The sequence below is a fragment of the Sus scrofa genome, chromosome 1, assembly GCF_000003025.6.
Source record: "Sus scrofa isolate TJ Tabasco breed Duroc chromosome 1, Sscrofa11.1, whole genome shotgun sequence".
Taxonomy (NCBI): Eukaryota; Metazoa; Chordata; class Mammalia; order Artiodactyla; family Suidae; genus Sus; species Sus scrofa.
The window spans coordinates 263,705,936-263,732,720 of NC_010443.5; the positions used below are offsets into that span (position 1 = coordinate 263,705,936).

General features: G+C 43.3%; 1 protein-coding gene and 1 long non-coding RNA gene across 2 annotated transcripts in view; one reads left to right on the forward strand and one right to left on the reverse strand.

Moving 5' to 3' along the window:
- Positions 1-11,942, reverse strand: part of LOC110257124 — a 35,893-nt gene extending 23,951 nt beyond the window's left edge. The window contains exon 1 of the long non-coding RNA XR_002339365.1: positions 10,880-11,942. This is a non-coding gene — a long non-coding RNA (uncharacterized LOC110257124). The remainder of the gene's footprint in view (positions 1-10,879) is intronic.
- LOC100626932 (olfactory receptor 5C1) lies at positions 20,259-24,700 on the forward strand. Its single transcript, XM_013993832.1, has 3 exons — positions 20,259-21,217; positions 21,732-21,823; positions 24,567-24,700. The coding sequence occupies exons 1-3, from the start codon at positions 20,259-20,261 to the stop codon at positions 24,698-24,700; spliced, it is 1,185 nt and encodes a 394-aa protein (XP_013849286.1).

The following is a 26,785-nucleotide window of genomic DNA, read 5'->3' on the forward strand; positions in this document are numbered from 1 at the left end:
TGGACAGATCCTCTAGACAGAAAACCAATAAAGCAACAGAGATCCTAAAGGAAACAATGGAAAAGTTAGACTTCATTGATATCTTCAGGACACTACATCCAAAAAAATCAGAATACACATTCTTCTCAAATGCTCATGGAACATTCTCAAGAATCGACCACATATTGGGACACAAAGTGAATCTCAATAAATTTAGGAGCGTAGAAATTATCTCAAGTATCTTCTCTGACCACAACGCCATGAAATTAGAAATCAACCATGGGAAAAGCAAAGAGAAAAAACCTACTCCATGGAGACTAAACAACATGCTCCTAAAAAACCAATGGGTCAATGAGGAAATCAAGAAGGAAATTAAAAACTACCTTGAAACAAATGATAATGATGACACAACCTCTCAAAATCTATGGGATGCTGCGAAAGCAGTGCTCAGAGGGAAATTTATAGCAATACAGGCCTTTCTCAAAAAAGAAGAAAGATCCCAAATTGACAACTTAACCCTCCACCTAAATGAATTAGAAAAAGAAGAACAAAAAAGACCTAAAGTCAGCAGAAGGAAGGAAATTATAAAGATCAAAGAAGAAATCAATAAAATAGAGACTCAAAAAACAATAGAGAAAATTAATAAAACCAAGAGCTGGTTCTTTGAAAAGGTGAACAAAATTGACAAACCCCTGGCCAGACTCACTAAAAAGAGAGAAAGAACCCAAATAACCAAAATTATAAATGAAAAAGGAGAAATCACAACGGATACAGCAGAAATACAAAAAACCATAAGAGAATATTATGAACAACTAGACGGCAACAAGTTTGACAATCTGGAAGAAATGAACACTTTTCTAGAATCTTACAGCCTGCCAAAACTGAATCAAGAAGAAACAGACCAACTGAACAGACCGATCACTAGAAATGAAATTGAAGAGGTCATAAAATCACTCCCTACAAATAAAAGTCCAGGACCAGATGGCTTCACAGGTGAATTCTATCAAACATATAAAGAGGAATTGGTGCCCATCCTCCTTAAACTCTTTCAAAAGGTTGAAGAAGAAGGAATACTCCCAAAGACATTCTATGAGGCCACCATCACCCTCATTCCAAAACCAGGCAGAGATACCACCAAAAAAGAAAACTGTCGCCCAATATCATTGATGAATATAGATGCAAAAATTCTCAACAAAATCTTAGCCAACCGAATCCAACAACATACCAAAAAAATTATACACCATGACCAGGTTGGGTTCATCCCAGGTTCACAAGGATGGTTCAACATACGCAAATCAATCAGCATCATACACCACATCAACAAAAAAAAAGTCAAAAATCATATGATCATCTCAATAGACGCAGAAAAAGCATTTGACAAAGTTCAACATCCATTCATGATCAAGACCCTCGCCAAAGTGGGTATAGAGGGAACATTCCTGAATATAATCAAAGCCATTTATGAGAAACCCACAGCAAATATAATCCTCAATGGGGAAAAACTGAAAGCCTTCTCACTCAAATCTGGAACAAGACAGGGATGCCCACTCTCACCACGGCTCTTCAACATAGTTTTGGAAGTCTTAGCCACAGCAATTAGACAAACAAAAGAAATAAAAGGCATCCATATAGGAAGAGAAGAGATCAAACTGTCACTGTATGCAGATGACATGATACTATACCTAGAAAACCCTAAGGACTCAACCCCAAGACTCCATGAACTGAGTAATAAATTAAGCAAAGTGGCAGGATATAAGATTAACATTCAGAAGTCAGTTGCATTTCTGTATACCAGCAATGAAACATTAGAAAAGGAATACAAAAATACGATACCTTTTAAAATTGTACCTCACAAAATCAAATACCTCGGAATACACCTGACCAAAGAGGTAAAGGACCTATATGCCGAGAACTATAAAACCTTAATCAAAGAAATCAAAGAAGATGTAAAGAAATGGAAAGATATTCCATGTTCCTGGATCGGAAAAATCAATATTGTGAAAATGGCCATCCTACCCAAAGCAATCTACAGATTCAATGCAATCCCTATCAAATTACCCAGGACATTTTTCACACAACTAGAACAAACAATCCAAACATTTGTAGGGAACCACAAAAGACCCAGAATCACCAAAGAAATCCTGAGAAACAAAAACCAAGCAGGAAGCATAACTCTCCCAGACTTCAAGAAATACTACAAAGCCACAGTCATCAAAACAGTGTGGTACTGGTATCAAAACAGACAGACAGACCAATGGAACAGAAGAGAGAATCCAGAAATAAACCCTGACACCTATGGTCAATTAATCTTTGACAAGGGAGGCAAGAACATAAAATGGGAAAAGGAAAGTCTATTCAGCAAGCATTGCTGGGAAACCTGGACAGCTGCATGCAAAGCAATGAAACTAGAACACACCCTCACACCATGCACAAAAATAAACTCCAAATGGCTGTAAGACTTAAATATAAGACAAGACACCATCAAAGTCCTAGAAGAAAACATAGGCAAAACACTCTCTGACATCAACATCATGAATATTTTCTCAGGTCAGTCTCCCAAAGCAATAGAAATTAGAGCAAAAATTAACCCATGGGACCTCATCAAACTGAAAAGCTTTTGCACATCAAAGGAAACCCAAAAGAAAACAAAAGGGGAACTTACAGAATGGGAGAAAACAGTTTCAAATGATGCAACTTACAAGGGCTTAATCTCTAGAATATATAAGCAACTTATACAACCCAACAGCAAAAAAGCCAATCAATCAATGGAAAAATGGGCAAAAGACCTGAATAGACATTTCTCCAAAGAAGATACACAGATGGCCAACAAACACATGAAAAAATGCTCAACATCCCTGATTATAAGAGAAATGCAAACCAAAACTACCATGAGATACCACCTCACACCAGTCAGAATGGCCATCATTAATAAATCCACAAATAACAAGTGCTGGAGGGGCTGTAGAGAAAAGGGAACCCTCCTGCACTGCTGGTGGGAATGTCAACTGGTACAGCCACTATGGAGAACAGTTTGGAGATACCTTAGAAATCTATACATAGAACTTCCATATGACCCTGCAATCCTACTCTTGGGCATCTATCCGGACAAAGCTCTACTGAAAAGAGACACATGCACTCGCATGTTCATTGCAGCACTATTCACAATTGCCAGGATGTGGAAACAACCCAAATGTCCATCAACAGATGATTGGATTCGGAAGAGGTGGTATATATACACAATGGAATACTACTCAGCCATAAAAACGGATGACATCATGCCATTTGCAGCAACATGGATGGAACTAGAGAATCTCATACTGAGTGAAATGAGCCAGAAAAACAAAGACAAATACCATATGATATCACTTATAACTGGAATCTAATATCCAGCACAAATGAACATCTCCTCAGAAAAGAAAATCATGGACTTGGAGAAGAGACTTGTGGCTGCCTGATGGGAGGCAGAGGGAGTGGGAGCTTGGGCTTATCAGACACAACCTAGAATAGATTTACAAGGAGATCCTGCTGAATAGCATTGAGAACTATGTCTAGATACTCATGTTGCAACAGAAGAAAGGGTGGGGGAAAAAACTGTAATTGTAATGTATACATCTAAGGATAACCTGACCCCCTTGCTGTACAGTGGGAAAAAAAAAAAACATTTGATATCACTCAATATATGCTCATTAAAAAGGTGTGTTAGCAAATGGACATAGAAGAAAATTTTCTTCGTCTGCAAAAAGGAGTCTTTTTTCAAACATACAGCATAGATAATATGGATGGTTTTATATTTAATTCTTCCTAATTCCATGAGGAACAAGATAAAACACCAGCTCTTATCACAACTATCCCACATTGTACTTGAGGCCACAGTACGATAAGAAAAATAGGTAAAAGAAATTCTCTAGGAAAAGAAACAAAACTGCATTTTATTCACAGCTGACAGTTTCATACTATTGCAATTCAAAGGAGTCTATACACGAACCATTCAAATTATTGTGTCTTGATGCAAACAAAAATAAGGGGAAAAAAAAGAAAGTCATCCCCACCATCACTTCACAACATACACAAAAAGTCAATTCCAGGTAGACGAAAGTGCTAATTTTGAAAAGCTACCAGGGAACTCCAGCATGTTATATTTTTTTTACTGAAACAATACATGACTTTTAGAATGATATTACATATTTAAGAGGCTCTCCTCCTTACACATCTCACTTTCTTCCAGCATTTCCTGGAACTGCCCTGATGGTGCAGTGGGTTAAGGATCCAGCTTTGCTGCAGCTGTGGTATAGGTTACAATTACAGCAGAGGTTCAATCCTGGCTGTGGCCAAAAAAAAAAAAAAAAAAGAGTTTCCTCCCCATTTCAGGTCTCGTAAGTATTCAAAACTAGGGTCCTAACTACAATGGGCTCTCATTCTCTCATATCGAGCATATACATTTTCCCTCAGGGCCTTCCCACTATTATTTCCTCCTCTGTGGCACTTTACGGTAAGCCCACCTAGTTTAAGTGCCATGTCATCTTCTAAAAGTACCCTCTCACACCAGCCCACTCTAGTCATCAGACAGGATCTCTTTTTCTTGTGAGCTTCACTAGCCCTTTAGCTTAGCTTCCTAGTCCTGCCCTTCTAAGATCAAGAATAACAATGACTCTTGCCACTTCCATTTAACATTGTACTAGAGGTTCCAACCAGCACGTCTAAGTAAGAAAAAGAAATAGAAGGCATCTAGATTGTAAAGAACGAAAATTATCTCTACTTGCAAATGGAAGATGCTGTATATATTTAAACTCTTAAGAAATCAACCCCCAAAAAACCTAGTAGAAATAATAAATAGTCTGAATTCAATACAATCCCCATTAAAAATCTCAAGCTATATTTGTTGCAGAAAATGACAAGCTGATCCTACAATTCACATGGAAATGCAATAGAACCAGAATAATCAATACATTCTTGAAAAAGATTAAAGTTGGTCGACTCACACTTCCCAATTTCAAAACTTACTGCAAACTAAGGAATTAAGTACTAATTCATGCGTAGACTTCACATGAAAAGATGCTCAACATTGCCAATTATCAGAGAAATACAAATCAGACTGTGATGAGATATCACCTCCCACCTGTCAGAATGGCCATCATCAAAAAGAATGTAAATAACAAATGTTGGCAAGGACGTGGAGAAAAGGAACCCTGGTACACTGTTAGTGGCACTGTAAATTGGTGCCGCCCCAGTATGGAAAACAGTATAGTAGTTTCTCCAAAAACTAAAATAGAACTAAAACTATGACCCAACAATTCCACTCTTGGGTGAATAACCCCCCCCAAAAAAAGCAAAACACTAATATAAATACACATATTACACAATGGACTACTACTCAGCCATAAAGAAAATGAAATTGTGCCATTTGCAGCACTATGGATGGTATTGAAGAGATTATACTAAGTGAAAAAGGTCAGAAAAAGACAACTAATATATGACATCACTTATATATGGAATCTTAAAAGTACAACAACCTTTGTTTTTGTTGTGAACATAACAAAAAAGAAGCAGACTCACAGATATAGAGAACAAATCAGTGGTCACCAGTGAGCAGAGGGAAGAGGGGAGGGGCAAGAAAACTTCAGAAGATTAAGAGGGACACACTATTAGGTATGAAATAAGACACATGGATATATTGTACAGCAGGGGGAATATGGCCAATATTTTATAATAACTATAAAGGGAGTATAACATTTAAAAATTATGAATCACTGGAGAGAGGATTAAGATGGCAGAATAGAAGGACTGGAGCTCAACTTCTCTCCTAAAAACAACAAAATTCACAACTAAAGGCTGAGGAATCCCCACCCGAATGGACCAGAAACCTTAAAAAAGATACCCTACTCCAGAAGAAAAAGAGGAGGCCACATCAAGAGGTAGGAGGGGTGATTTCGTGATATACACAACCCCATACCTCCTGGATGGGAAGCTCCACAGACTGAAAACTAACTGGCTCACAGAGAGAGACTCACCTACAGGAGTGAGAGTTCTGAGCCCCACATCAAACCCTGACGTGCTGAGCTCTGGCCCTGGGAGAAAGAGCCCCTGGAGCATCTGGCATTGAAGGCCAGTGGGGCTTGTGCGCAGGAGCTCCACAGGACTGGGGGAAACGGAGACCCCATTCTTAAAAGGTGCACACAGAGTTTCACGTGCATTAGGTCCCAGGGCAGAGCGAGGTCTCCATAGGAATCTGGGTTAAATCTGACTGCAGTTCTTGGAGGACATCCTGGGAAAACAGGGGTGAATGTGGCTTGTTGTGAGGGAGGGACATTGAAGGCAAAGTTCTCCTGAATATTCAGCAACATGCCTTTCTCTGAAGGTGGCCATTTTGGGAAAATCTGGCCCCACCCATCAGTCAGCACTGAGAAGCCCCAGGGCAAACAACAACCCATCTGGGATCACAGCACCCCCCTCAGTAAACAGGCTACACAGCTGCCTCTAATCCCACCCAGAGACTAAGCCCCACCCACAAGAGGGATTAGAATCAGCTCCACCTGCCAGTGGGCAGGCATCAGCCGCTCCCATTAGGAAGCCTACAGCAAGCCCCCATACAGACTTCAGCCACAAGGGGGGCAGACACCAAAAGTAAGAGAGGATACAACCCCATTATCTGTAAAAAAAAAAGTCACCACACTAAAAACCTATAAAAATGAAGAGACAGAGAACTATAACTCAGAAGAGGGACTAAGGTGAAACCCCAGAAAATCAGCTAAGCAATGAGGAGATTCTTAGCCTCCAGGAAAAAGACTTTAGATTGTTGATGCTTAAGATGATGCAAGGCATTGGAAATAAACTGGAGGCAAAGATGGATAACTTACAGGAAACACTGACCAAAAAAATACAAGATATAAAATTAAACAAGAAGAGATGCAAAACACAATAACTGAAATAAAAAATTCACTAGAAGCAGCCAACAGCAGAATATAGGGGGCAGAAGAATGAATAAGTGAGGTGAAGGACAGATTAGTGGAAATTATGGATGCGGAACAGAAATGAGAAAAAAGATTGAAAACAATGAAGAGAGTCTCAGAGAACTCTGGGACAACATTAAACACACCAACATCCATATTATAGGGGTGCCAGAAGGAGAAGAGAGAGAGAAGGGGACAGAAAAAATATTCCAAGAGATAATAGCCGAAAACTTCCCTCACATGGGAAAGGAACCACTCACTCAAATCCAGGAAGCACAAAGTACCACATAAAATAAACCCAAGGAGGAATACACGGAGACACATATTAATCAAACTGACCAAAATTAAAGACAAAGAGAAAATCTTGAAAGAAGCTAGGGAAAAGAAACAAGTAACATACAAGGGAACCCCATAAGGTAATTGGCAGATTTTTCAGCAGAAACTCTGCAGGCCAGAAGGGAGTGGCATGTTATACTTAACGTGAGGAAAGGAAAAACCCTCCAACCAAAATTACTTTATCCAGCAAGCTCTCATTCAGATTTGAAGGAGAAATCAAAACTTCACAGATAAGCAAAAGCTGAGAGAATTCAGCAACACTAAACCAGCCTTACAACAAATACTAAAGGAACTTCTCTAGGCAGAAAAGAAAAGGCAGCAACAGGAAACAAAAATTCAAAATGACAAGGCTCACCAGTAAAGTTATACATACAGTAAAAATACGAAATCATCCATGCACAATTATACCACCAAAATCAGAAAACATAAGAGGTGGGTACAAATGCAGGACATTGGAGATGAACTTGCAATTAAGAGAACAACTTAAAACAATCTCATATACATATAGATTCTTGTATCAAAACCTCAGAATAACTGCAAACCAAAAGTCTATAATTGATACACAAATAGGAATCTCTGAAGAAGAAATATATCTCATAGTAAATAAGTGCATAATCCACCATGAAGGGGGTCATTTGACATCATTCTTGGAATGCTGAAGTCTTCTTAGAACTTATTCTGATTTCCTCTCCATCAAAGAATTTATGATAATTATAATTAATAATGCAACTGTACAATTAAATAATATAGTTCTACAATTGTGTTATTAATAAACATTTCTCTCCATGGTACAATGTAAAGTCTATAATATCTTGTTTATCATATCACCTAGAATGGTGTAATGCCTTTATTGAAGAATCAATAAGATGTAACAAATTGTGAGGACATATTTATATAGTTACACTGTTTTTTAAACCAATTTGTGTATTTTATATTTTACTTCTTTTCAGAGGGTGTATTATTTTTGTTATTCTTACCAGTTATTTTTTATTATGCTATATAAAATATTTAATGGTATATAAGGCTTTCTTCTCTATAAATTTTAGTTGCATAGTATACACAATTTTAATATAATGCTAATTTTAAAGAAAAATTAATGTAATAGATAATACTAAATAGTAAAGGAGAAAGCCATACAAAATGGGATAAAGTATAGAATAAATTTCCTATTTGTCTCAGCATATTTTCCATTCCACTTCTCCAGAGGGAGTCACTTAATCTGTTTCTTTTTCTTTTTGCTATTTCTTTGGGCCACTTCCGCAGCATATGGAGGTTCCCTGGCTAGGGTGCTAATTGGAGCTGTAGCTGCCGGCCTACGTCGAGCCACAGCAATCGGATCGAGCCGCGTCTGCAACCTACACCACAGCTCACGGCAACGCCGGATCCTTAACCCACTGAGCAAGGGCAGGGACCGAACCCGCAACCTCATGGTTCCTAGTCGGATTCGTTAACCACTGCACCACAACAAGAACTCCTTAATCTGTTTCTTAAGAGCCAATGATATAATAATCTGTGTGAATGTAATTGTGTTTAAATCTATGTATTTTATTTTGTAAAAAAAAATTGAGCACTATGTCAGGTAAATAAAATTAACTGGAAATCCAATTATACACAGATGTGTTCAAGTAGAAAATAAAAAGGATATGGCCCACAAAAAAATAATCAAAAAAGTAAAAATTAAAAAATTAAAAATTAAAATTATGAATCACTATATTGTACACCTGTAAATTATATAATTGTCATACAGAAACTATATTCAATTAAAAGGGACAATGCCATATAGCATAATGCTAGACAAAGGAACACAACTGAGAGCCCACACATAAACCTTCACATTTATGGGCAATTTATTTTCAAGAAGGCTTCCAGGGAAATTCAAGGGGGAAAGAATAGTGCTTTCAACAAACTGTGATGAGACAACTGAATAGCCAGACACAAAAGAATGAAGCTGGACCTTCACATCACACTACATTAAAAAATTAGCTCAGGAGTTCCCATCGTGGCGCAGTGGAAAAGAATCTGACTAGGAACCATGAGGTTGTGGGTTCGATCCCTGGCCTCACTCAGTGGGCCAGGATCTGGCATTGCCATGAGCTGTGGTGTAGGTCGCAGATGCAGCTTGGATCTGGAGTGGCTGTGGTGTAGGATGGCAGCTATAGCTCCAATTAGACCCCTGGTCTGGGAACCTCCATATGCCACAGATGTGGACCTAAAATGACAAAACACACACACACACACACACAAATAACTCAAAAGGATGATAGAGCTCAATGTAAGAGCTTAAACTACAAGACACTTAGAGAAAAGCATGGAGTGAGTCTCTTGTGACCTTAGATTAGGCAATGGTTTCTTAGGTATGACACCAAACTGCTTGTCTGCACAAGAGGTAATAGAAAAACTGGGTCAACAGGAATTCAGCAAAATAACCAAGTTTTGTACTTCAAAAGATACCATCAGGAGAATGAATAGACAACGCACTGAAAGGTAGAAAATATATGCAAACCACATAGTTGATAAGATATTTGTATAATAACAGATGAAGAATTCTTACACTTCAACAAAAAGACTATTAACCCAATTTTAAAATGTGCAAAGGATTTAAATAGACGTTTTTCAATGAACTTCCCACAGAAAAGAAAATCATGCACTTGGAAAATAGACTTGTGGTTGCCAAAGGGGAGGGGAGGGAGTGGAATGGATTGGGAGCTTGGGGTTAATAGACACAAACTATTGCTTTTGGAGTGGATTAGCAATTAGATCCTGCTGTGTAGCACTGGGAACTATGTCTAGTCACTTATGATGGAGCATGATGATGGGAGAAAAAAGAATGTATACATATACGTGTAACTGGGTCACCATGCTGTACAGCAAGGAAAAAAAATTTGTATTGGGGAAATAACAGGAAAAAATAGTTGAAAATAAAAAATAAAATTAAACTGGCCAATTAGCATGTGAACAATACTCAACATCATTAATCATTAGAGAATACAAATAAAAATCACAATGAGATACCACTTCATTTCCACTAGGATGGTTAATTTTTTTTTTAATTTTAATGGTCAATATCCAAATGTTAGCAAGGAATTAGAGTCAGGTGAACTCTTCTATACTGGTAATGAGAACTTAAAATAATGTAGCCAATTTGGAAAACATGGGCAGCTTATCAAAAAGTTCAAACATAGAGTTACCATAGCACCCAGCAATTCCATTCCTAGGCATATAACTAAGAAAACCTACATCCACGTAAAAGCCTGTACATGAATGTTCATAGCAGCACTATTCATAATAACCACAGAGCAGAAACCACCTGAAAAAGCACACAATTGCTGAAAATTTTCTGTTACCTGTACTATCAGTTCAGGTCCACAATAAACAAATGCAAAAACTAATTAGGGGAAAAATATTTTAGGGAAGATGCTTTTGAAAGGTAAAGAGCATAGGAAAGACACCCACACACAAGCCCCTCCATTCACACAAGCGTAATTCAGTTGCCATGGAGGAGCGGGGGCAGAAAACCCACCTGTCTGTTCGCAAACTGGCCTCTGAAAAAAAAAGCCAGCCACCATCCCCCTGCCCCAGAATGGTAGGAGGCAGTTTTCATAAGCAAGGGAACTTACCTACAAGGCTTGTCTTGGTAGCCAAAAGCACTCTCCACCCCTGCTGGCCAGGATCTTGAAAGCTTTTACAGAGGCCCTCAGTGGGTTTAGACTCGCATGTTGTCCAGAGAGTCTCAGCAACACACAGTTCCTTCAAGGCTGCCTCCTCAAAAATGGCTCCCAGCCTGGGAACCAAGGGCAGAGGGTACATTTCAAGGAAATAGGCAGGATCAAGGCGCCTCCAATCAGCCAAGTCCAACTTGCAGGTCAATCAGCAGTCACCTCTTCTCTGTCCTCTCTGTGTCCTCTCCAGATGTACCTGAACAGGACCCTAGGGGGTCTTCCTGGGAAACTCGACCCCCCTCCACTGCTCCACCCTGAGTCCTCAGCCTGCTGCTGGTTTGTAGATAAACGTTAGCCTCCTAGGGCTTCCCCGAGTTCCAAAGAATACATTTAGTCAGAGCCATGAGAAAAATACAGAAAGAAAGGGAAATAATCAAGCCAGACAAAAAAAGAATAACTTAGCCACAAAACAAAATCAAGGACTTTTAGTTCCTCCTCAAGGGCTAAAGGTAATATTCTGAGCCGTATCCTTTGAGTTGTTTGGCAGACACTGAAAGCCCTACCAGGTGGGAAAAATTAACTGCTTGCTAACCACAAGCACGTGGCCTGGTTGGAACCCCAAGTTTAATGATGTTGACTCCTAATTACCTCACTACCAACCAATCAGAGGAATGTCTGCCAGCTGGTCCTGCACCTGCAACCCTCGAACTCACTGTCTTTAAACACCTTTCCCTGAAAGCCATTGAGATTTTTGACCATTAGCCATCTTGAAGCCCTGCAACAAATGCTGCCCTTTCCTTCACTGCAACCCAGAGTAAGGAGAGGCTTTACTGCCCACAGGTGAACAGACCGAAATTTGGCTTGGTGACACCAACACTCTAGTGACCAGCTCCTATGATCTCACATGTCTCCCTCTTCTTCAATGTGCCCTGAATGGCCAGCAAGGGTGTGACTGGCTTGGAGGTGGCTCATTTGGTGGTTATCTGGCTGCATCTGGAGGCAGGTATTGCAGCAACAGTGTAGGCTCCTGCAAGAAAAAAACACAGTTTAGGATAATGATTTCCAAAATAAGTAGCAAATTTTTCCACCACAAGCCCATGATCTGAATCATTTATTAAATCCCCTAGCCTGGGGACTCAGGACAGTCACTTGTGCCCTCATGTGATTTAATAAAATGATACATTCATAGACTCATCAGGTATGAACACACAACACTCTGGACAATGGCACAAGTGCCTCCTTGCAAGGCAGTGATAATGCTGTCCAGGCCATCCTTTTTGGGGGGAGCTCAGGCCAGGAATATTCTACAGCAGTGACAAAGCCAGTTGCTTAACCTAATGAACCACCAAGGAACTTCCCCCGTCAGCAGTTTGGTGGGTTGTCTGTATACTGTGATTTACGTAAAAAGAATACGCATGCCCAATGTTATTGTGTGTGCCCCAGGCCAGGTTTCTGGATCAGTACTGGTTATAGCAAATGAATCAACAGTGGTCTTAAAGAGAAAGACAGATACCATATGATATCACTTATATGTGGAACCTGAAGTATGACATAAATGAACTTGTCTACAAAACAGAAACAGACTGACAGACATAGAGAACAGACTTTTGGCTGCCAAGGAGGAAGTGGGTGGAGGATAGATTCATTGGGAGTTTGGGATTAGCAGATGCAAACAATTATACATAAAATAGATAAATAACAATGTCCTACTGTATAGCACAGGGAACTATGTTCAATATCCTCTGATAAACTAATGGAAAAGAATATGAAATAGAATGTGTATAACTGGAGTTCCCATCGTGGTGCAGTGGTTAACGAATCCGACTAGGAACCATGAGGTTTCGGGTTCGATCCCTGCCCTTGCTCAGTGGGTTAACGATCCGGCGTTGCCGTGAGCTGTGGTGTAGGTTGCAGACACAGCTCGGATCCTGCGTTGCTGTGGCTCTGGCGTAGGCCAGTGGCTACAGCTCCGATTCAACCCCTAGCCTGGGAACCTCCATATGCCGCGGGAGCGGCCCAAGAAATAGCAACAACAGCAACAACAAAAAAGACAAAAGACAAAAAACAAAAAGACAAAAAAAAAAAAAAAGAATGTGTATGACTGAATCACTTTGCTGTACAGTAGGAATGAACACAACATCGGAGTTCCCATTGTAGCTCAGCAGGTTATGAAACCGACTAGTATCCATAAGGATTCAGGTTTGATCCCTGGCCTTGCTCAATGGGTTAAGGATCTGGCATTGCTGTGGCTGTGGTATAGGCTGGCAGTTATAGCTCAGATAAGAGCCCTGGCCTGGGAACTTCCATATGCCACATATGCCATGGGCACAGTCCTAAAATGACAAAAAAAGGAAAAAAAAAAAAGAAAGAAAGAGACTGGGCGTTCCAGGCAAGAGGGAAATGTGAAGTGTTAGGAGACCCACAGGAAGAATATGTGTTGTGAAAAAGGTCATAAAGCTTAAGAAAAATATGGAGTCCCAAGAATGGATTGCAGTCTGGGGTGGGGGCAGGGAGAATGGATGGGGAAAAGGAGCCCAGGGGACCCCTCTAAACAAGCAACATGACTGTGCTCCCCACACAGAGCCTGGGGACCCACTCAGCCAAACTTTTCCAACCTCCCCAGGCTACAAAGCATGTGTCATCCTGGGCATTCCCCTGCCACCGCTGTCATGGAGTCCCCAAAGGCTGTGGAGAAGGAGTCTCCATGGAGTTCAGGATAGCGGGGGTGGGGGGGAGAGGAGTCAGCAGGCAAATAGAGACCCTTCCCCCAGGGGCCAAAGAGAATACAAATCCCCCGGTTCCTATGTCTGGGGTGGGGCATATCTATGCCACCTCCCCCTGCCATCATCACCCCATGGCTGGACTGAAGCTGCTCTGTGGGAAGAATGCCTCACCCACCTCCACCTTCTAGGTATGTCCTACCAACCAACAAACCCTGCACCATCACAGTGACAGCAGCCTGAGACATATCAAATGTCTGTGTGCTGAGGAGCTAAGAACAGGGGCTCCTTAGGAAATGGGGAGGCCACATCCTGATAAATACCAGGAGTCCAACCTCACTAGACTGAAAAGTGTGCATGAGTACAGTGGGGCCTGGGAAGAGAGGAGGAATCAAAGCAAAGTCATCAGCAGAGAGAAAGGAGCTAGCAGATAGGAGCTGAGAACCCTCCAGCAAGCTAGAATCTTAAGATGTCAGAGCCAGGGGACTTCCCATTGTGGCTTGGTAGGTTAAGAACCCACCATAGGGTTCATGAGGATGTGGATTTGATACCTGGCCTCACTCAGTGGTTAAGGATCCAGCTTGCCAGGAGCTGCAGTGTAGATCACAGATGCAGCTCAGATCTGGTGTTATTGTGGCTATGGTGCAGGCCAGCAGCTACAGCTCCGATTCAACCCCTAGCCTGGGAACTTCCATATGCCACAGGTGCAAACTTGAAAGAGGAAAAAAATACATCAGAACCTGAAATGCTTTCCAATATGACCTAGGCTCTCGATTCACCAAGCGTGGTACCCAAACCAGCAGCATCAGCATCTCCTGAGAGTTTGTTAGAAATGCAGAATCTCAGGCCCAGCCCTGTCCTTCTGAGGCAGAATGTGCATTTATCAAGTTGCCTAAGTGCATTAAAGATTGAGAAGCTCTGACACTCAGGGGTCCCAAATCAAGCTACATATCAGAATCACCTGGAATATTTTCTCACAAGTACAAATTTCTATGCCCTGCTCTAGATGAAGTGCATCAGAGTTTCTGACCACTGTGTAGAGCCATACAGTTTTTCACACAGCTCCACCAGTAATTCCAGTGACAGAGGTCCACAGAGGAGACCAGAAACCCCTGATCTGGCCCAATCTGCTTCATCTGAAGATGAGAGGACTGAGGCAAGACAGTGGCAACACTAATTTGGAAATCTTTTAAGAGATCTAATTAGGGTCTCTGCCTAGAGACAAAGAAAATTGGATTTGGTGCTAGATCTGCGTTCAAGCCCCAACTCCATACCTTCAGAGCTGTGTGTCTTATCTCCTTCTTTCTATGGAATTCCATCTTCTTTCCTTCAAGGAAAAAAATGAATGTCCCTGAATGTCAGGATTACTCCTCATGGGCAGTAAGGCAACAGAGAGAAATTAATGGAGAATTCACTCTATGTTTTGTGCACACACACACTCCATAGTAACTGCTTAACTAATGTTTTGGGATCCTTGGGCCCCAAAATTTCAAAGCAATTTCAAAGCCTTGAAGTCTCATGGTCCCCATTTTACAGATGAAGAAGTGGAGCTGTGCTCAAAGCTACCCTGCTCCTCACTTTGTGATGGTAAGTAGGGTTTGCTTCCATGTGAACAGACGGAAACACACAAGGGCTTTGCTACCAGCTGGATTCTGGATGCAGAACTTCAGCCGGCAAGTTGATTTCATTCATGGAGAAGTGTGGTTTGGTGGAGCTGGAGGTCACAGCTTTCAACCCCCAGACACTGTCTGACCTCTAGCAGTGATCCCCACTAAGGAGCAGGGGAAGACCCCTAAAATTCTTTTTTTCTAAAATTCTGGGAGCTCCTGTTGTGGCTCAGTGGTTAACAAATCCGACTAGGAACCATGAGGTTGCAGGTTCGATCCCTGGCCTTGCTCAGTGGGTTAAGGATCCGGCGTTGCCGTGAGCTGTGGTGTAGGTTGCAGACGCGGCTCAGATGCCGAGTTTCTGTGGCTCTGGTGTAGACCAGCGGCTACAGCTCCTATTTGACACTTAGCCTGGGAACGTGGGGGCAGCCAAAGAAATGGCAAAAATAAATAAATAAATAAAATTCTGTATCATGAAGAGTAGGGGAAAGAATTATGCATGGTCCCAAATGTCCAGTTAGGTGAGGGGAACATCGCTTAGGTAATTATAAAATGATGAAGTAGGGTTATAATAGAGAGAGCCCTGTGAGTGGGGTTCCAGAATGAGAGGTGGGGTGGTTGGATGTTCACATAAACTCTCCTGGGAAAAGATGATGACCCCTGAGCTGAGTCTTAAAAGACAAGAAGGGAGCTCCTTGGTAGCCTAGCAGTTAAGGATTCAGAGTTGTCACCTCTGTGGCTCAAGTTACCACTGTGGCATGGTTCCCCTGGACAGGGAACTTCTGCATTCCACAGATGGGCCAAAAAAAAAGGAAAAACAGAGAAGAAGGATCAGCTATGAAAATGGAGATGAGGCAAAGCTGATGAAATCCTTTGAGATGTCCCGAGGCCCTCTAAACTGGGACCCCATCTCTGCTTGGGGCAACCAGCAGTACATCTGATGTACAAAGAAAACCATATATTATTTTATGCTTTCTCTTCAATCTATATATTTTTCCGCAAATTTAGGTTTTTATCTAAATATGTTTATGAGATTTCTCCACATTGATACACAGACAACAGATCCACATTTAACTCCCATGAGGCTACAGACAAACATTAAGGTTTGGCTAGTGTTTGGCCATTACAGACAGTCCAAGACTGCAGGCACTGTTGTGCATGTCTCCAGTTGTGTACATGAGGGAGAGTTTTCAAAACACCAAGAAGTGGAGTTACTAGATATTATGGACTGAATATGTCCCCACCCCACAAAATTCATATGTTGAAGCCCTAACCCCCAGTGTAATTGTATCTGGAAAAGGGGCCATTGGGAGGTATTAGGGTTAGATACGGTCAGAAGGGTGGGGTCCTCATGGCAGAATTACTGGGGTCCTTAGAAGAAGAGTCTAGACAACCTGCTCTCTGTCTCTCTCCACCACATGAGATAAAGCAAGCAGGCAGCCATGAGCAAGTCTGAAACTGGGCCCTTGCCAGAATCCAACCATGCCGACACTCTGATCTGGGATTCCCCAGCCTCCAGAACTGCAAGAAATAAATGTTGCTTAAGCCTCCCAGTCTACGGTACTTTCTGAAAGCAGCCCAAGTAGTCTAAGACATAGGGTATGCATGGTCGTGGATAGTTCATTGCCAAATTGTCCTCCAAATTGCTTAGTTTATATTTTACCAGCACAACCTTATGAACATGTGATATAATCAATTTTTGGTCTATTTTTAGAGCTGCACCCACAGCGTATGGAAGTTCCCAGGCTAGGGGTGGAATCACAGCTACAGTGGACAACCTACACCACAGCCACAGCAATGCCAGATCCAAGCTATGCCTGTGACTTACACCAGAGCTCAAGGCAAGACCAGATCCTTAACTGAGCAACACCAAGGATCAAACCTAAGTCCTCATGGATATGTTGGGTTTGTCACCCCTGAACCACGATGGGAACTCGATATAATCAAATTTTTTATCCAAATTGTGCTCTGAAGGAAGCTCTTCATCATCCTCTCAAGGCACAGGTAAGGTCCCAAACATTTAAACTAGTCTGTTTGTTTGTTTGTTTGTCCACAATCACGTCATGTGGAAGTTCCCAGGCCTGGAATCCAACCTGTGCCACAATGGTGACCTGAGCCACAGCAGTGACAACACCAGGTTCTTAACCCGCTGAGCCACCAAGAAATTCCTAAACTCCTCTTAAAGGAAGGAGAAAGATCATTTGCTCAATTCCAGGTGCTGCACATTGCTTGCCTCCAACAGAAATATTACACCTCCCACTTGACAATGAGAAAACAGTCTGCAGAAGGTAAAGTGACCTGCCCTAAGTTACACAACAGAAAGTGGTGGAACCCAGACTTAAAGCCAAGTCTGCATGATATTAATGTTCACATTCTTTTCAGTTTCATATATTCAACTAATATTTATTGAGTAGTGATTACATACCAGACCCTGGAGGGACAAAAATGAATCACAAAGTCATACTTAGCACATACAAGGACTAAATAAACATTTGTTGAATGAATATTGAACCAAAGCGCTCAAAGCCCACAGGCAAGACAGTCACATAAGCAATATCTGCAATAGAATGAGGAAACACTGTGATAGACATAAGCTCCAGTGCAGCCAGCACACAGAAGGGAGAAGTTTACTTTCCTCTGAGTCATTTGAAGGAAGGCTTTACTTCCGAGATAGTTTTTGTCAAACACAAAAAGAGGAAATGGGTTCTAGGCAAAAGAAACAAGTGAAAAGGCACAGGAGTGTGAAGAAATGTTATATTTTCTGGAAAGTACAGTACCTCTGGTTGCCATAAAAGTGCTTTCTTCCAGAATCAAGGCAAGACATCTAGCTCAATTCATTCAATTAACTGATCCTTCATTAAAAGCCTGCTGTGTGTCAGGCTTTGTGGGAGATGCTTTACATGCATTATCTCATCACATCCTTGCAGCTTTTTTCTCATTATACACATAAGAAAACTGAGGATGGAGAGAAGAAGAGTCCAGTCCTAGAATACTTTCAAATCTATTCTTTCCCCTCCTGGCCACTTCCCCCAGATGGCAGCCACTGCTGCACTATCCCTTCCCAGCTGTCATTCCAATGGAAAGACGTCCTCCCAGCCAACTTCAAGACCCAAAGCTATTTACATTTTGCATCAGGAGACTCTGCACATTTCATTGCCTCTTTTCCTCCTTGGGAAACTGGAGAGGAGAAGGCACATAGAATCATGAGTTTTGGGAGTTCCCCTTGTGGCTCAGCAGTTTAAGGACCCAACACAGTCTCCGTGAGAATGCAGGTTTGATTCCTGGCCTCGCTCTTTGCCTTAAGGATCCAGCATTGCCACAGCTGAGGCGTAGGTCACAGTTGCAGTTTGGATCTGGTGTTGCCATGGCTGTGGCATAGGCCTCAGCTGCAGCTCATAGTCATCTCTAGTCAGGGAACTTCCATATGCCACAGGTGGGCTGCAAAAAGTTAAGAAAAGGAAAAAAAAGGGAGTTCCTGTCGTGGCGCGGTAGTTAACGAATCCGACTAGGAACCATGAGGTTGCGGGTTCAATTCCTGCCCTTGCTCAGTGGGTAAACGATCTGGCATTGCCGTGAGCTGTAGTGTAGGTTGCAGATGCGGCTCGGATCCCGAGTTGCTGTGGCTCTGGCGTAGGCCGGCAGCTACAGCTCCAATTAGACCCCTAGCCTGGGAACCTCCATATGCCACAGGAGCAGCCCAAGAAATGACAAAAAGAAGAAAAAAAAGAATCATGAGGTTTTCAATCCTTGGCTAGACACTAACTACTACCCTAGTCATCATTCATTCATTTAGCAAATTCAAGCAGATGTGAGTTTAGTTCCAGACAAAGTAGTATAGCAATAAAGTGACTCACACAAATGTTTCGGCTTCCCAGTGCATATAAAAGTTACCTTTATACTATACTGCAGTCTATTAAGTATGCAAGAGTTACATGCCTAAAAAAAGCAATGTATGTACCTTAACTTTAAAATATTTCATTGCTGGAGCTCCCATCATGGCACAGCAGAAAAGAATCCGACTAGGAACCGTGAGGTTTCAGGTTCGATCCCTGGCCTCTATCAGTGGGTTAAGGATCTGGTGTTGCGGTGAGCTGTGATGTAGGTCACAGACACACGGCCCAGATCTGATGTGGCTGTGGCATAGGCCGGCAGCTGTAGCTCCAGTTCAACCCCTAGCCTGGGAACCTTCCTATGTCGAGGATGCGGCCCTAAAAAGCAAAAAAATAAAATAAATAAATAAAATATTTCATTGCTAAAAAAAAAAAAAAAAACGCTAACCATCATCTAAGCCGTCAGGGGACCAAAGAAGGTGGTTCATCAGAGATCACCAACCACAAATCACCAATAACAAAGATAATAATAAAGAAAAAGTGTGAAATAGTGTGAGAATTACCAAAATGTTACACGGAGACTCAAAGTAAGCAAATGTTGTTGGAACAATGGTGCCACACCAGCGGGGACCCATATAGCACAGGGAACTCTACCCAATATTCTGTGATAATCTATATGGGAAAAGAATCTGAAAAGGAATGGGTTTGTGTATATGTGTAACTGAATCATTTTGTTGTGTAGCAGAAATCAAATATACTTCAATAAAACTTTTTTAATTAATTAACTAGAAAAAAAGAAAAATGGTGCCACAAATTTAATTTGTAAAAAAAAAAAAATGCATCTGTAAAGCATGATAAAGCAAAATTTAATAAAGCAAAGTGCAATAAAACAATTGAGCACTTACCATGTCCCAGGCTGTGTTCTCAGGACTGTGATATGAAATTAAGACAGGCAAGATTTCCTCCTTCATGAAAGTTAAATGGCAGTGACTTCTCAGCATTAGAAACAAAAGTTCTGAGAGGTGATATGGCTTGTCCGAGGTCACACAGCAATTTTGTTACCAGGTAGGACTAACACCCAAGTCCTGACACCAGTACAAAGCGCTTTCTCCTCCATGAAGGTCATGACCTTTCCCTTACCTCCCTCTGCTTTGTCTTTCCTCAGTTTCTATTCAGCAGGATGAGGCCAGAGAACTTCACCTGGACCAGGGGCGCCCCTGCTGAATTCATCCTTCTGGGCGTCACAGATCGCTGGGACCTGCGCGTCACCCTCTTCCTGGTCTTCCTGCCCATCTACCTGGTGAGCCTGCTGGGAAACGTGGGCATGATGCTGCTGATCTGCGTGGATGCCCAGCTCCACACACCCATGTACTTCTTCCTGGCCAACCTCTCCCTGCTGGACGCCTGCTATTCCTCAGCCATCGCCCCCAAGATGCTGGTGGACCTGCTGCTGCCCCTCGCCACCATCCCCTATGCAGCCTGTGCCCTCCAGATGTTTGTGTTTGCAGGGCTGGCGGATGCTGAGTGGTGCCTGTTGGCAGCCATGGCCTATGACCGCTACGTGGCCATTGGAAACCCGCTTCTCTACACCACAGCCATGTCCCCGCGTCTCTGCCTGGCCTTGCTGGGAGCATCAGGCTTGGGCGGGGCAGTGAGTGCGGTGGTCCACACAACCTTCACCTTCCGCCTGAGCTTCTGCGGCTCCCGGGAGGTGAACAGCTTCTTCTGCGATATCCCTCCACTGCTGGCCATCTGCTGCAATGACACCAGTCTCAATGAACTCCTGCTCTTTACTGTCTGTGGCTTCATCCAGACAGCCACAGTGTTGGCTATCGCTGTGTCCTATGGGCTCATTGTCCGCGCTGTGATGCACATGCGCTCGGTCCAGGGCCGCTGGAGAGCAGCCTCTACCTGTGGCTCCCACCTCACAGCCGTGGCCATGCTGTACGGGACACTTACTTTCATGTACCTGCGTCCCAGCTCCAGCTACGCCCTGGACAGCGACAAGATGGCATCTGTGTTCTACACTCTTGTCATCCCAGCCCTCAACCCACTCATCTACAGCCTCCGCAACAAAGAGGTCAAGGAGGCGCTCAGAAGGACCCGGAGCCGGTGCTGCTGTCCACGGCGGGTGCATGGGTGAGGGGTCCCAGCAGGCAGGTTAGGACTGACCCTGAAGAAATGAGAATGCCCTTTCTGGCCCCTGTCACTGTGTAAAGATGGCTGGTCCTCTGGCTGGGTGTCTGATATCATTTGAGGGACTGAAAAGGGGGAGAAACTGAAGCTTACAGATGGGAGGCAGGAACCTGGAGTATTCTAGACCTAGCAACAGAACCACGATTAATTTGCTGTTAAACTGTCTTAGGTTCCTCAATGTTCATAAAATGTACATTCCTGATTGTTACCAGGTGCAATACTCGCTTCACTTGCCATTTGTACTTTTCTATTTTTTTTTTTTTTGCCACTTCCGCTGCATATGCAAGTTCCCTGGTCTGGGACCCAACCTCCGCCTTTGCAGTGACAACCCCGGATCCTTAACCCACCGCACCACGAGGGAACTCTCGCCACTTGTACTTCTAAGAGGCTGGTTCCCAGAAACACCAGGTAAGAGCTTTGTGAGCTACAATTGCCTCCAGATTTTTGCTCGTTTAAGGTTCTTCATGACCAGTGAGACTGCTCCTGCTCACCTTAACCACAAGAGAGCATCCTCAGACCCTCTCATGCCAAAAAATGGGACAGAATCAGGTGAGGCAAATATCCCTGTTAGGCCACATGTACCATCTCCAAGGATACTAAGCAGCACCAAAACATACATGAGCTCATTCCTAAAATACTAACAGTTGTATTAGAATTTGATCAAGGTTAGATTAATTCAGGGTTCTGGTAGAAGTTAGGGAAGAGTCGAAACTGTGGTTAGGGTTAGAATAGGGTTAGAATTAGGATTCATGTTATGGCTAAGCCTAGAGTTAGGGTAGAAGTTAAAAGCAACTGGACAAATTTATGATTGAATTAAAATTATGTAAATTTTACAACCTGGATTGATTTTAATTAATTGTATATTTGGGATAAATTTAGGAGTCAGAGTTTGGATAAATTTTAGCTCTTAGTAGAAATATTACAAATAACATATTCACACTACTGTATATAAAATAGATGATCAACAAGGACCTACTGTATAGCACAGAGAACTATATTTAATATTTTGTAATAACCTATAAGGGAAAATAATATGAAAAGAATAGCTATATACATAACTGAATCACTTTGCTGTACACTTGACACTGGTACAACATTGTAAATATACTTCAATCTTAAAAAAGAAATATTAGAAATATGGCAGTGGTAGAGGGCAGGACTAATTAAGATTAGAAAAAGGTTTCATTTTTATTGCTAGCTTAAATTTGAATTAGAGTTTAGTTTGTGTTAGAGCGCTGTTAGATTTAAATTGGTACGTGGCTAATGTTTGCGGTAAGTTTAAGCCACAGTCTAAACAGAAATTGGCACAACATTGTAAATCAACTTTAAAAAAAAAAAAAGATCACAGTCTAGTTATTATCAGTTGACCTAGGCTTAGACCTAGATGAGAGTTAGGCAGAAGAAGAGTTTTGGGGTATCAAATCAGCATTTGGGGGTCACTTTAAGACTTATGTAGGGTTGGATAATGGTTAATGTTTTTTAAAGCTTAAGAGTAGAAGCTAATTATTTGTGGATTTAAGTTTTACTGAGTTCAGAGTTCCTGTCATGGCTCACAGGAAACAAATCTGACTAACAGCCATGAGGATGAAGGTTTGATCCCTGGCCTCGCACAGTGGGTTAAGGATCCGGCGTTGCCATGAGCTGTGGTGTAGGTCACAGACATGGCTCAGATCTGGCATTGCTGTGGCTGTGGCATAGGCCAGTGGATAGGGCTCCAATTCAACCCCTAGCCTGAGAACCTCCATATGCCATGGGTGCGGCCCTAAAAACACCAAAAAAAAAAAAAGTTTCACTAAGTTAAGAGCTTGCTCAGATTAGAATGTATTCAGGTAGGGGAGACTGCTCTGTGTTAAAATGACAACATCCAGAGGCAGATCTGGGTTTAAGAGAGGAAATGCCATAAACCTCTTGGGCAACGGTAACCACAGTGCTCCAAGCCTCGGGTCCTGCCAGACCCTTCTGATTCAGTCCTCTTGGGATGTTATCCACCCAGAGTTGACAATTTTGACAGGTATTCAAAATTGTCTCCCTGACTCAGTAACACATGGGCAATGCCTTCTGCCTGGGAAGTCCCTTCATGCAGGAGCAGAACAGAAGTGGACCCCAGGGGTTGTGGTAGGTGCTTCCAAGAGAGGTGGAGCATGGCCAGAGTAGTTCCCTCTGATTTGGGCTGAGATGAGGTCAGGAGTAACAAAGTATGGGACTCCAACAATGCTTCACTGTCACCCCCTAATTGGCTCCCCTTGGAGTTTCTTCTTGGGGCCCCAGGCAGGGGCTGGCCTCACCACTCCAACTTCCTTTCAAGGAGAAATCAGCCTCTGGGTACTTAGATGGCAGGGAAATGGAAGGCTTGCCTGGCTGCCTGGGGGGGTAGGTAATGCCCTTGTTGCGAGGACCAGGTCTCCTTAGTAACTCTGTCTTTCCGGAGATCTCAGACTAATGGAGAAAGGGATGTGGACTATATTGCCTCCTCAAGTCTTGCAAAACCCTTCCTCAGTCCCGTGCAAACAAGGGTGGTTGGTCACCCTATTTCCTGCTGAGCATAGAGGGTACAATATCCCAAACTCACCACATTTTATCAATGGCTTAAATAAATTGAAGCCCCTTCTCCCATCACAAGCTTTTATAATCCTTTCCCAGTTCCTCCCTCCTGTCAGCGTGACAACTCACATGCCTTGACAGTGGTTGGAGACAGTTTCAGAAGAGTTGGCATCTGTGGGACTAAGACTGGGAGGCTTGCCCTCAGTTCGATGACGTTGAATACTCAACGATGTTTACACTCAGGGACCTCCTCTGTGGTCTTCCCTTCTGTTTATGGGTTCTTGGGCTCTCATGACATACACTTTCTACCAAGATCAAGGGAACGTTTCCAGAGACACCTGGCTCCTCCTCTCATCTTGGCCCTACAGGGTGTCCATGGGTCCTTCCACATATTAAGCATCCGTGGAGCAACCATAATCACATAAATCCTGCGCATCAGCTGGAGGAAGTTTCAGGCTACTAGGCTGAGCCTGCTCGATAGATAAGAAAACAAACACAAGTGAAGAGGAGGCATCAGAAGACAATAACAGAGCCCAATCTGGAGGGTTAAGGAAGAGAGACAGTCAGATATTCGTTCCCCATGTGAGAGGCTCAGGAGAGCCCCCCAATGTCTGATCCAATATTCCCCGTTTAAATCTCCTTCAACCCGATCTGCCAAGGCAAGCAATTAGGACCAAAGCAGGTGTGGGGTGAGGAAGACTGGGAGTTTGATTTGGGGCATTTATTGCACAAAATGTGTTGGGCCCTGCAGAATGGATGGGAATTGAAGGCAAGAGGCATTCCATGGTGGGGGTCGGGGAGGATGAGCAAACACAAGGGCACAGAGGTAAAATGACCTCGGCGTACGCAGGAGACTCTAAGGAGAGTGGCTTGATTGGCTGGTGATGGATGTGTTGGGAAAGAGGTGGAGGGAGGTTGGAAGATGGTGGATCCGGGGATGGAGGCACACCCTATGGGCTGGATATCAGGTAGGGGAACTTGGATTTATTTGATAGGTAATAGAGTCATTGACATTTCATATGTTCAAAATCAGCCTTCATAGCTGTTCTGACGCTGAGTCACACAAAGCCACTCCTACCTGGAATGCTACACACACACAGTAACAGAGCCCCCTGTTAGAAACCACCAACGCAGACCCAGTCCCCTATCAGAAACTTTCATGCACAAAGTGACATCCACACAGACACAGACACAGCTACACATTCAGACACACATTCAAGCTCAAGGACACATTTTGTTTGACAGAGACATGATCACTCTCCCCACACCCAGCATACATCACTCTCCCCACACCCAGCATACATCACAGTCCTACACACACATGCATACACACACAGTCACACACACACACACACACACACACACACTCTCACACAGGCATACCTATTGTGACAGTCCCCAGAGGCCCAATCCCTCCTCCACTCCTACACTTCCTACAAGAAGCCTTGGCAACAGCAGAGGGCACGAGACCATTGGTTCCAGAAGCCCCTGCTAAAAACCCCAGGCTTGGGGCCCAGGAGTCAGCTCTTGCCTTCACAAGATGAGGACCGGGGAGCAACATCTTCTGTGTGCATAGGGCTCACAAGTGTCCCCTGAGTTGGAGGTGGCACCAGCCATTCCTACCCCCATCCAATTGGGCCCCAGAGAGGAAGATAACAAGCCCTCAGCAGAGCTGTCTCCTGCCCCAGGGAAGACGGCCAGGGGAGGGGGTGTTGTCTCTGGGGGAACCTCTGTGCTCCCAAGGCCCCAAGCCGCATAAGTGTAGCCAATATCTCCCTCCCCAGACCCTCTGTTGATGGGCTCCCCTATCTCTGCTGCTGTTCCCTCCTGCGATGTGGAGAAGCCAGAGGGAACATACACCTGGGGCAAGGGGCCAAGCTGGAGAGTGTGCAGATCTGTCTTCTTAAATGTCGCTGCGGACCCGAGTTGCATGTGTGAGTGTGAGAGCAGGTGCCATTTGTGTGGGTCACCATCACTGCCTGATGGTGTCGTTGTTGGGGGCGGGGGAAGCAGTGTGTATATGTGTGCCCCTAGAGTGGCACCCAGCAACAGCCTGTGGGATTGTAGCCATGTGTGTGAAGTTGCAAGGCCGTGGGTCCCCAGGGCTGTGGAAGAAAATGTGATCTATGATCAGTGAGGGCATCGGGTGTGGCTGGATGGGCATGGAGGAGCACTGGTGAAGGGCTTGCAAGCAAAGTGTGAATGTGCCTCACCGGTCCCAGTAGCTGTGCCAGAATGCTGCAAGCCTCCACAAACAGGAGTCTGCGAATGGGCTTCACCTCCTGGCCTCAGTGCTATTTTGTAATTGCATTTGACGTCTGTTTATGTGTATGACGATCTGGGTCTCTGGGTCTTGTGCTTATGCTCGTCTGCTTACTTAGATGTGGATGCATGTGCGCTGGGTCCAAGTTTCTGTATCGGGTTGATCATGCCTGCGTATTTGCAGAGCACAGGTCCAGGCGGCACGGATGCGCTTGTCATTACAGATGCATGTTTCTGCAAACAGCTCATTGTATTCTTGAATGTTTTTTGAGACCAATTTAAACACGTGTCAGGAAGTTCCCATTGTGGCTCAGCAGGTTACAAACCTGACTAGTATCCATGAGGATGCAGGTTCCACCCCTAGCCTTACTCAGGGGGTTAAGTATGCGGTGTTGCTGTGAGCTGTGCTGTAGGTCACAAACTCAGCTCAGATCCCGCACTGCTGTGGCTGTGTTTATAGGCTGGCAGCTGCAGTCCCCTAGCCTGGGAACTTCTGTATGTCGCAGGTGCAGCTCTAAAAAGCAAAATAAGTAGTAGATAAACAAACACAAGTCAGAGTAGGTCCAGTTTATGAAAAAGCCATTTCACAAGCAAGCTTCTCTCCTCACTCCATCCGACCACTCACCCTGATCCTCTTACCTTCCCGGATGGTGGGACGTGATTGGGAATTTGAAAAAAAAAATATTCTATAGGGAGCCAAAACCGGAA